The sequence below is a fragment of the Eublepharis macularius genome, chromosome 1, assembly GCF_028583425.1.
Source record: "Eublepharis macularius isolate TG4126 chromosome 1, MPM_Emac_v1.0, whole genome shotgun sequence".
Taxonomy (NCBI): Eukaryota; Metazoa; Chordata; class Lepidosauria; order Squamata; family Eublepharidae; genus Eublepharis; species Eublepharis macularius.
The window spans coordinates 110,496,359-110,508,637 of NC_072790.1; the positions used below are offsets into that span (position 1 = coordinate 110,496,359).

Genomic DNA, 12,279 nt, shown 5'->3' on the forward strand with positions numbered 1-12,279 from the left:
AAACCTGGAGGTTCTTTAGAAGATAGTCAGGAGTAGGGTCTATGGACCCTGGAACAAGGTGCCCCCAGCCGCTCCATAGTTTCCTATGGGGAAAAGTCACAACTGACTCCCATTGCAGAAACACTCCCAAGTGCAAGCTGAGCTCATCCCAGAGAAAGCCCAACAGAATCAAACTGAAGCACAGGAATGGAATCCCCCCAGAACCAAAGTGAAGCAGAAGAACCAACAGCACATCAGAGAATCACATCCATTCCACCCAAACCAAATTGTAGCAAAGAACAGGGTTGCAACCTAGTCCAGCAGAACCAGTGTAATTCACAGCAGCCAGGCACTGAGCTCAACCAGTGCAAGAACACCACAGAACAGAACCAAGCAGTACCCAGCCACAAGCACAAGGCATTCCCTTGCTTCAGTTTGCTTCTGTTGGTCTAATTCTGTCACTATCTTAAAGTATCAGTTTATCATTCCCTCTGTGATGAAGATAATACTGGCCTGTTTTTCCAAGGGTGTTGTAATGGTCATAGAAGTCTTTGCCACACTCTCCTTTTCCTGTATCTGAAGAATTGAGCTGTGACTCATGAAAGCTCATACCCTACCACAAATTTTGTTGATCTTATAGGTGCTACTGGACTCTTGTTGGTTTTTGAGCCAACACAAAAGCAACGCTGCTGGTTCGTTCTCTATGGACTTTCTGCAGGGGGAAATAACTGCACGTGCCCCTTTTAAAGGCATAGCAAACATGCTGGAGTGCATAGCAACCCAAGCAACAGCAGCCAGTGATGCCCCTGTGGATGGCACACGTAGGTGCAGCCAACCACTAACTGCCCTTCAACTCCACTGCCTCCCTCCCAAGAGCCAAAAGACAAGCAAGGAGAAATCCAGCAACAGCACAGTCCCAACAGAAACATGTGGCCTGCATCAGCTGAAGGGAACTGACTTCTTTTTTTAAAACAAAGAGCTCAGACAAACCCTCCTCCTGTGCTGTTTTGTCACATGAAAACTGTGTGCATGGGAAGGTATTTCACAGATTTTGCAGCTCTACGTGGAGAATCTGTGCACAAGTTCTCCGCATAAAGCAGCAAAATTAGCAAAAATAACTCCCCCCTCCCCTGTGCAATTTTCATGCAGAAAAATAGCTTGGGGGAAGTTGGAGTGCCATTCTGACTTTTTTTTTTTTTAAGCAGTTCCCTTCAGCTGATGTGTGTCTGCATGGAGCACATTAAAACCAGTGCATCCCGTGCAGAAACATCATGCAGTGAGAACTTAGATGGCGCAGAAGGGGGATATGAACAACTCACTCTGGCTGTGCACACACTTGCAACTCAAGGAGCAAACAGCATCAGACAAACCACACAGCAGCAGAACACTCCAAACATCCCATCCACAGTTAAAAAATGACTGGCTTGGAAGTGGTGTGCCACTGCCACCAGAGGATCTGGGCCGTTTATACACTCCAGCTGCTCCAGAAGCCGCTGACTGAGCAGCTTCTGGGGGTAGGGAATTCACCTTGCCTCTTGCTTGGCTGCCACATCTGCAGGCTGTCCCATACCCACATGCCTCCACTGCGAGCCCCAGATGATCCTGAACAGGAAAGATGTTTAGAAGGGGAAAAGGAACAGGGAACTACTGCCCTCTTCCCCTCTGTGGACAATTGGACAGCCCTGCAAGCAGAAGGTGCAGAGGGCATGGAGCCATTCCAGTTCTGTATTTACATCTTTTCCCCAATACAAACTTCTTAGAGGCAGCCCAAATAGAAGCTGTTTGTGCCAGAATCAGTGCTTGCGTCAAGCTCAAGTGCATGTCTTCTTGTAGGGGACAGTCTCCGGAGTACGGGACTGTGTAATTCAGTGTGATCCAAAGATTTTTTGAGGTGCAGCTTCTCTTCTTTCTACCTGTGCATTTGTCCTGGGGCACCCTACAAAGGAGCAGTTAGCAGTAGAACTGGGCTTTGGAACAGGATGCAGCATAAGTCCACTAGGAGGGCAGAGTCCCTGGAATGCGGGGGGCAGGGGGGTGATATGTGGTGGTCTAAGGCTTATTTTGGAGAACAGAGCTCTTCAATTATCCTCAATTTGTGTGGTTAGATTTGTGTATAATGAACTGAAAACCAGCTTCAGCCTCGTGCTGCTGCAGGCCTTTGACTCTTAACACATTTCCAAGAACATTCTTTTGTACTGAGACTGCTGCCAAGCCATCCTGTGCAGTTTACAGTAGAAAACGAAAGTGAATAATACAAGGAAGTCTAGACTGTTTCACAGCTCGTGCTAGAGAAAAGCAACTTCATTCATTGTCGAGAATTTGATGGTGGTGGTGGCAGGAAAAGAAAGTCCTAAGCATGAAAGTTCAACAAATACCCTTGAATTTTCAAATAATATACAGTGCCAGACCTGATCAAGAACCTGTTGTGCAGGTAGGTTGCTTTTTATCACTATTTGCAAGCTGTAGAGTTCTCTGACTGTTGTTTGGCTATCAGCATGACATGTAAAGCACATGGGGGATATGCAGTCAGAATTTGGATAAATAGTAGCGTTCTTCATATTGGGTAGTTATGGTCAACAAATCTATTCAGCAGCAGTAATCACAGTGAAATTTAGTTGTACTTTTTTAAACTGCACATTATTTTTCTGAACACAGAAGTAAAATGTAGTAATCAGTTAAGAGTTCTGGGCACCTGTTTTGGTATATGTTTATTTTGTAACCATGGCTCCTTCTCGGCCATTTGGAGAGACTTGATATATAGGTTTAGAGAGTTATTCTGCCTTGGTTTCTTTTTGTCCTCCTTTTCCAAGCTTCAGTGCAAAGGATGAGCAGCCTTTACATTCATCCCATATGCTCCTTTCCTACCCTGGCTCTCAAAATAATACACTCACACACACACACACACTCTCTCTCTCTCTCTCTCTCTCTCTCCACAAAATGCTTTGCAGACTTAATCTGGTTAGCTCAGCAAGCTTCAAGATGTACGTGGTTTCTTCAGAAGAAGGTATGAGATATGGCTTTTGCCCTTGAGGCTGGATAATTTTTTTCCCTTCTCGCTTAAAGAAGGTGATCTGTCATAAGTACTGCTGATCTAAATTATGGAAGAACCATCAGATCACCATTGATTGTTTACAATGCCTGTGTTTGTTTTATTTAGATTATCACTGTAGAAGAAGCAAAACGCCGAAAGAGCATTTGCAGCTATTGTGAGGAAGATGGTGATGAGGATGGTGACAATAATGAAGATGATGCTTTACCTGTCTTAAAAAACCAGAGTTCACTCCTAGAAAATATGCATGTAGAGCAGGTAGAGTTTATTTTATCCATAACATGCTATGTGCAGCCTCTATGCTATTGGCTTTCCAAAGTAACTGATTGGGCACTATATGAAACAGGATGCTGAACTAGATGGATCACCCATCTGATAACGCAGGACTTTTTTATGTTCTTAAGGTATTTCTGTGAATATAGAGGTGGCTTACAATCATCCTCCCTCCCTGCATTCCCGACACATTATATCATATTCGATGCTGAAGGATTTCCCCAACTCCAAGAATGCCTTTTCAGGCGCACACTGTGTTGCCAGTAAAAGGGCAGACCTGAAAAGCCCTGGAAACCATTAGGGTTTCCTATCCAGAATTAGCAGTGTATTGAAAAGCATAGGTTCATGTCTGTATTGTGAAAATTCACCAAAATGGTGGTGAACAAATTATGGTTAGGAAGAATCACCTCCTAAGTGAGATGCATAAGTTCGTACAGAAGGACAGAGTGTGTTGTGCATGCAGACAAGTCAGTTAACAGGATGTGGTGTGGGAGGTGCCCTCCTTATTTCAATATAAACAAAAAATTGCATGAAAAATGTTGGTGAAGACCACAGCCTGTGCTCCTCTGCAGATGTTTCCTTCTTTTTCATCTATGCTCTCTTTTTAATATTTTTCAAATGTGACATAAAACCCAGTGCTGCATTGCCTTTCTTAGACCTTCTAATGTAACCTTCCAATTATTTTTTTGTTGATTCTTATTTTTCCCATTGGGTCCACTAGTTTATAAGATCACTGGATGGAAACCATGTAAGTGTTTTGTGCACTGTATAGTATTATAGCGTTGAGCATTAATGGATGGATTTGAGAATGAAAGAAATAAAATCCTGACTTGGGCACTGACTACACATGCGTCATGAGTTTATGAAAAAACGCCTCTCTTTATTGTACAAAAGTGCAAACCTGATTATGGATGAAACCATTTATTTCTCTAATGGGACAGAATATTTCCCAGTTACATGTTTAATATAAGTAACATGGTTATGTTTTAAATTGTAGATTTTTCTTTTCACCTTCCAGCTTGCCCGGTGCTTGCCTGCAAGAGTTCAGGGATACCCCTGGAGGCTTGTGTACAGCACACAGGAACATGGAACTAGTCTGAAAACACTTTATCGTAAATCAGTATCTCTTGATAGTCCGGTCCTTCTTGTCATCAAAGATATGGACAACCAGGTTAGGCACTAAATAGAATTTTACTGATCAATCAACTTGTGAGTCCAAATATATGCCAGTCTGTCTGTCTGTCTGTCTGTCTGTCTGTCTACTTTAGATTTTTATTCCGCCCTCCCTGCAAGCCAGGCCCAGGGCAGATTACATTAAGTAAAAAACATTCCATATAATTTACATCAAGAACAATTTAAATGAAAAGTAGCAAAAACAGTACAGTATAAAGCAAATATAAAACAGTGGACACACAAAATAGGCCTGGTTTAAGAAGGGAAGCTGGATTAACTATCATGCGTAATAAAATATATAATATTGCTAAATTTGGGTGCCCTTCCCATGGCAAAAATAGCAATCTGAGAATTTCCAGTCTGAAAAATGTGCTCAATGATCAGTGCTCAAATACAAGAAAGCAAAGCAGTGCTTCCAACTGGAAAGAAAAATTAGAGCTGAATTAGATGAGACACCTGACATGAAGAGGACATGTGTTGGTTTCCCACAAGTTTCCATGGGAAGTGTAATGAGAAAACCTCTGCCAGGGAGAAGAGGGAGAGAATCTTTTCCCTGGCAGAGGTTCTTTCTCTAGGTGTCTCATCTAGTCTGCTTAGCTCCCTCTTGCGACTGCTGGCACACTCAGCTCCCTCTGGCTGCCAAGTACGTTTAGGGAAGCAAGAGGAGTGCACTCCCTCTCACTGCTGCCAGAGTGCTCAGCTCCCTCTTGCCGCCGCCGGACCACTCAGCTCCCTCTGCCCACTGTTGCCAGAGTGCTCAGCTCCCTCTGACCACTGCTGTTGCGCTGAACTCCCTCTGACCGCTGCTGGCGTGGTTGACTCCCTCTTGCCACCACCGGCGTGCTTCCCTTGCTCCCCTAAATGCATGCTGCAGCGAGACGGAGCCGAGCGTGCCAGCAGTGACGAGAGGGAACCAAGCACACCAGTGGAGATCAGAGGGAGTTTATAGAAAGACGGAACAGGTAAGCCTAGATAGTCCTTAGCTGCTGCTAGCTTGGTGCAGCAAGCATGCAGGGTCTTTCTGTTCCTTTCTGAGTTTGCATTGCCTCTTTAAAAATTTTTAAATGGCATCCTCCACCTCCTCAGGGAGCCTGTTTCACAAAGTGGGAGCTACCAGATGGGCTACCCTAAGCATGAGGGCAGCTAGCTCAGGACCACAACTATCACAACTAGAAAATTAATCCCTATCAGCCCTGCTACGTTTCACTTTCCTGCGTCTATTTATTTATTTTATTTATTTACTTCATGTTTCACACAGAGACTCAAGGTGAATTACAACTAAAAACAATGCAGTAAGAACAGTGCAATATGCAAAACCAACAAAATAAGAGATACAGACAATAAAGTATCATTAAAACGTTATTACAATACTCCACTAAGCATGACCGGAAGAATTCTATTTGTACTTGGAATGTACTGGGCAGGACACAGTGGACAAGTGATTAAGATCCTCTATTTCTTTGGATCCTGGTCTGATGATTCAGCAGACTAAAATCTCCATTTTTAAAAACCTATCTCTGAATCACAGTCGAGTTGTATACAGAAAATGGTTAGAATTAAACATGATACTGCTGGGACAAGATCTTCTGTGTTATATTTTACATGCCTAACATCTCATTTAAATTGATCTCTCAGCTAATTCCTTAGCAGCTTTAGAACAGTAGAGAGTCACAGCCTACCTGGACATTTCACTGTTAAAGTTGCATGTGTAGCTGTACGGTTTAAATGTTGGTCTCATGAAAGCTTGTATGAGTAAGCTTTTGTTTCCATTCACCATCACATTTTGAATCAGGCCTAATATTTGGAATTTAAGATTTAGCTCTTTGTGTTTCATAGATGAACTGCAAATGGGATCACTTAGAATACGGGCTTTTTCAAAGGATTTCTGCCTTAAAAATTGGACGTTACTTTTTTTCACTTTAGCAAAACAGTCATTTTTGTTTTTACAGATATTTGGGGCATATGCAACACATCCTTTCAGGTTTAGTGACCACTATTATGGAACTGGAGAAACATTCCTGTACACATTTAACCCTCTTTTCAAGGTACGGTGCGCTGGGATACCTTCAATCTCTTTAAGGTTACCTGAAAAAAAATTATGAGACTTAAAATGAGATTTTTAAAAATAGTAATAAGCAGTGGAGACCTGTGAAGACTGATGGGGGAAAGGAAATTGTTTTCATACACTTTGAGGTTTGGGTGGAAGACCTGAGAAATGGTAGCCACAAACAGTAACGCATGGGGGTGGGGGGCATACACTGGGATATCGTAACATTTACTGCTACTTGTAATAGGCCATCATGAGGCCAGAAAGGCAATGTAGAAATTTGGTTAAATAAATAATATTCCGGTCAGGAAGATTATTTTATTTTAAATAAAATGAATGTATCCTTCCTTCATATAAATAGCTAAAGAATAGTACATTTTGATACAACAGATGTCATTTTCATGGTTCTCCACGCTTCCCTCCTAAAGTTGACATGAATCCAAAGGTGCTTATGCATGAGTGGAAGGAGTAATTTTTGTGTTTTTTCCCTTCAAGTTGCTACTTTCTGCACTATACTGTTTACAATGATCCCTGTAACTATTTTTTTTCTGGATTATTTTTGTGCATGCATGAGATGTTCTATGGAAAGATTAGCCTCTTGGACCCCCAAAATACACTTAAGTAGATTCTGCTATTACCTGGAAATCTTAAGAACATTAACAGGCTGCTCTCGGCCAGCCAGTAATTCTCCTGATTGTAGTTTGCATGCTGTGTGAGATAGGAAAAGGGATCCATTTCTCTCTCTGAGCCAAACTACAAGTGACGTCTTACACAGGTTGGACACTAGTCGGCTTCCCTCAAGTTTTGATGGGAAATGTAGGCGCCCTGGTTTTACAGCTTGACTTTGCATTACAGCTACAAGACCAGGATGCCTACATTTCCCATCAAAACTTGAGGGAAGCCGACTAGTGTCCAACCTGTGTAAGACGTCACGTTTAGTTTGGCTCTTAGTTTGCTGAGTCAGCTCCTGAGGGAAGTAATCCAGAGTCTCTTAGGATCAAAGTACATCACTTTATTTTATATATACACATTGTCACATACAAATAAGTTAATGGGAGAATCTAAGAGATAGTAAATAACAGCACGTATATACCTCTCTTCTAGACAGATTAGTGCCCCACTCAGAGTGGTAAACAAAGTCTGTTATTATCCCCAAAATACAGCTGAGGAACTGTGGATGAGAGGAGTGGCTGATCCTGGGCTACCTACTGAGCTCATGGTAGTAATGGGATTTGAACTAATAGAGTGTGAATTCACAGTCAAACCACTTAACCGCAGGTAAAAAGAAAACACAGCTTCTTGCTACGTGAAACAGTCGAGTATGACTGTCTTCTTGGTGTTCTAGCAGGGCCATAGCTGACCCTGGAGGAGCTCATCTGAGGACTTCACTAAAGTATCAGATTGACAGTAGTTACAAGCAGTGTGTACAATCATGAGTTTATGACCCGCACTTGGGAAGTCTTTGTTCATAGGGAATAATTGCAGTACCTGTTCCCCATCACACATACTTCAAATATCTTCCTGTGAGTAAACTGAGCGCCTCCCAAAGCAAGTGTCTGGATGAGAGCTTGGCAAAAAGTGACAAGTTTGCTTCTTACTAGCCCATATTTATTTCAAAGGAACAGGAAATTCATTTTGGCCCATTCAGAAAATAGAGTGTTCATTCAGATTTCCTGCCATTTGAGGATTTTCCTAGGATCACAGCTATCCTCACACACAACCACTATAGTGTGTAAATTAAAGGAAGTGGGTAGGGTGCATAGGGTAATTTGATGTTAGACTAGATGAAATTCTCTATTGAAGACCCCCCCCTTCCACTTGTCAGCAATAGCTGTATATAGCTGTATATACAGCAATAGCTGTATATTGATTTTTTCCTCTGTATCCAGGCTACTTATGTGTCTTGCTCATCTTTATTCAGCATAAGTGAAAACCAAAACTCACACAAGCTATGGCCTGTTTTGTACCAATACAGGCGGGCACCCTAATAGCCCAAGATCTTGGGGAAAGTTATGCAGGCAGCCAGGAGGTCTAATAAAATAATCACAAACTATTGTTTTTATTACATTTGATTATAATGTTGTTTATATTCATTTTTTGTTGGAAACCACCTACATGATACCATATGTCAGAGAGGCAATATACAACCTCTAAAAATAATAAATACAGCAGAAATGGGGAAAGCAAGAATGCTCTGGTTGCAGTGTTTGGGCTGAAACCAACTAACATTGTTTTCACACTGTGTGTATTTTTTTAATGACCCTGTACCCTTTCCTCTCAGGTTTTTAAATGGAGTGGAGATAACACTTATTTTATCAATGGAGATGTAACCTCATTAGAACTTGGAGGGGGAGAGTAAGTTATTATGTTTTGGTAATGTATTTATTAAATAGATAAGATTGCATGTGTAACTGGAACTTCTTGGACATTTTCCTAACACCCATTCCTCTTATTGAAGAGTCAGACTGCTGTTTGGTCTGAAAAAGGGCCTTGTGTCTCCAGTCATTATAACAAAGTTTTAGCTGCATGTATGAATGCATGTATAGCTGATTTGGACTGTGGGCAAAGAAACAGAGACTAAAAAGAGAATTAAATTTATTTTCTTCTGCACATGCAGTCTACTGTAATGCTTGGATATCTGTGAATAAGGACTATTGTTATATTTTATGGTGCTGTCAGTGAACGTCTGCTCTAGTTAAAAATTAACAGAAACAATTCAGCCTGAGTTACAGGCTTTTACATTCTGTTTATTCATTGAAGAAAAGTTAAACATGTTTCACTTGTGTTTTGAAACAAATGGAATTCTTTGCTGTTGCTAGATTATGTTCAACGTTATAAGGTTATACCAAATAAAGCTTTCAGCTAACTGTCTTCTCCTTTCAGTGGCAGGTTTGGTTTATGGCTAGATGCTGATTTGTATCATGGTCGGAGCAACTCTTGTAGTACGTTCAATAATGACACCTTATCCAAAAAAGAAGACTTTGTTGTCCAGGATATAGAAGTGTGGACATTTGAGTGATGTACTAATTGCCTTAAACTGGACTCAAGTTTATTGTACACAGTCTGAATGTCAAAAATTGGAATGTAGGCTGCCTCACAATGTTATACACTTCACCCTCCCCTTAAAATAGATGACGTCCAACTACTTGAGGGTGTTTTTAAGGCAAAAATGGAATAGACTACAGCAACAAAAGAATTAGCTAAAATCTTATTCCTTCTCTGCTGTTGCTCCTACAATAAGGATACAAGATACTTATAGAAGGCATTTATGACATTCAAGTTTAAAACGGTCTCATTTTTTCTGTGTGGAAAACATTGACCTGTATAGTACATTCCATGTGTATTTTTATTCCGATAAATGAAAACCAAAAAGAGGAAACAATTCATTATCAAATTCTATGGCATAATGTGATGTTTTCCATGATAAAGTAGTAGTCATTTGAACTTATATAGCTGGCACTTAAAGGGAACCTTTTTTAAAGATATATATATATTTATTATTTGTATAGTATAAATTTTCTGAAATGCAGTAGGCACATTTTTGTTTTAATATTTCAAGTCTCAGAATATGCTAGCCAGATTAATTGCAACATATGTCTTAAGTGGCAGTGACAAATAGTTTTGATTTTCTAGTTTTTATATTTTGCTCATTTTTTAATTTTGTAAATGAAACATTTTTGTTGCTTTGCCCTAATTATTTTAGGGATTTAGAGAGGCAGAAACACTGAGTGCATAATTCTGGATTGAGAGAGGAATATTGGTAGTACACCTCATCAAATATACATTTGGTTGTGTTGATATGATCATGTATGGAGGTAGACTGTTTTCCTAGTTTATCAAGAAAAGAACTATGGACAGAGGTACTTCTCAGAAATACATTGTCATGGGGCACAAAAGGAACAGGCCTCTATGTATTACTTGAAATTTTGTTAACAACAACAAAAAATGTTCTAATACCATGCCAAAGTAGCTTAGCTGCTTTTTTGAATAATGTTCTTTGCTGAATAACATTTTGTTTTCCATTTAAAAAACCCTTGTCTTTTTAGTTATTTTTTTTTAAAAAAATGGCATTTATACTGTGTTCACACATACTTGAATACCGCAGTATTGTAATCATTCACTTCTTGGGAAGGGTAAATGATTACAGTAGGGCAGTATCCAAATTGATGTGGATCCTACCTTGTGTGCATTTGTTGAAAAACAACACACTGGACCTGAATTCACTTTATTGGATGATATGAAAAGAATTGTAGCTTTGCATTAACTTTAAAATGTAAAGGTTTGGGTTATTTGTCTCTCATAAAAATATTCCAGTTATAAAAGTAATTAAAAGTAATCCCGTTAATTTCCAAAAAGCATATACTACCTTGAAGTTTTACTTTAAAAATGCAAAACAAGGGCCCAAACTAAGTCACCTTGAGAGAGAGCATGATTTAAAAAGTATTTTGTTTCAATACTCCAAAAGTACTACATATGTAACCCTTTAGGGTACTGTCACATGATACCTGTCCCAACTAAGGCTGCAGACTAGTATATAAAGATGGTTCTCCCAGCAAGTCATTCCCATTCAGAACAGCATTGCTTCTAGTTAATGTAGATTAAGCTATGATAACTAGAATCCATTTAAAAAAGCCAAATTTGAGCAGCTGAGGAATGGATATGTTTATATTGTCTCTCTGTGAGTTATGCTGTGACCTGTGTAGCTGGGCCCAGTTTACAAAGAATGTGAAAACTCATTTATTGTTCTTCCCTATTTTTAATCTGCAGAAATAAGAAAAATGGTAGCTTTTCTTTGAAAGCATCTTTGGCTCTTTACGTACAATGTTCTTTGTGCTGATTGGCCTCTGCATTAAGTACAACTTTCGAAGATTTTTTTTCTACATGATTTCATACATGTTTATTGCTTCCATGTAGGAACTCCATGTAAGCAATCGCATGGTATGAACATGCACATTTATTACTCTGTGTGCATACATGCCGTGAGAAGATGCAGCAGTTGGGGCTTGCTCTAAAATGTACATATTAAAAAATAAAAATGCATGCATCCATCATATCTGATGGCACATGGCAAGGCATACACAGTTCCCTGCATCAAAGTAGTATCCTTGTAGACAATTTATCATGTGAGAAATATTAGGATTTAACATGTGGCATCTCTGCCTCTATACTTTATTCCTCTGAGAATTCTGACCATTAATACTACTTCTCTGACAGATGGTCACTGTAATGTATGAGCTACTATTGGTGTAATATTTGGAAGACATACCAGGAGCCTCTTAAAAGAATTTTGCGAATGACAAGGCACTGGCTCACTGAAAGCAAAAGGTTTTTTTGATACTGGACATACTTCACTACTGTTACCTGCAGGTTATTCCATTATATACTTGTCAGAGCATATCTGAAATTTTTGTGTTCTGTATTCAAGCAGTGTTGTCCTACCAAAATTATGTGACCCTTCAAACATATGGATATTTATTATATGTAATGCAGTGCTATTGCAATATTTTCAATAAAGGGATTTATGCATTCATATGTTTAATTTGAGGTTTTTCTCCTGCTGACTAAACGTCATAGAACTCCGGGAGAATTAAAATCAGACGTGGCCTGTTGTCTTGTCTGATCCACAACACTTCATTATTCCTGAGGAACTATCCAGGTCGTAGACTTCTAAAACCAGAATTGCTCTGAGATTCCCTTAATCAAAATGTTCATGGCACAGTGAGCATGTGTTACATCACATGTAGGACAGAAATGGAAA

General features: G+C 39.9%; 1 protein-coding gene across 2 annotated transcripts in view; it reads left to right on the forward strand.

Annotated features, from left to right (window-relative positions):
* The window catches only part of NCOA7 (nuclear receptor coactivator 7), a 94,364-nt gene extending 82,313 nt beyond the window's left edge, over positions 1–12,051 (forward strand). For both annotated transcript variants that reach the window (XM_055003484.1, XM_055003563.1), the window contains exons 12-16: positions 3,137–3,286; positions 4,320–4,472; positions 6,424–6,519; positions 8,803–8,876; positions 9,405–12,051. In XM_055003484.1, the coding sequence (XP_054859459.1) occupies positions 3,137–3,286; positions 4,320–4,472; positions 6,424–6,519; positions 8,803–8,876; positions 9,405–9,540 (609 nt within the window). In that variant the 3' untranslated portion in view covers positions 9,541–12,051. The remainder of the gene's footprint in view (positions 1–3,136; positions 3,287–4,319; positions 4,473–6,423; positions 6,520–8,802; positions 8,877–9,404) is intronic.
* The last annotated feature ends 228 nt before the right edge of the window (positions 12,052–12,279 follow it).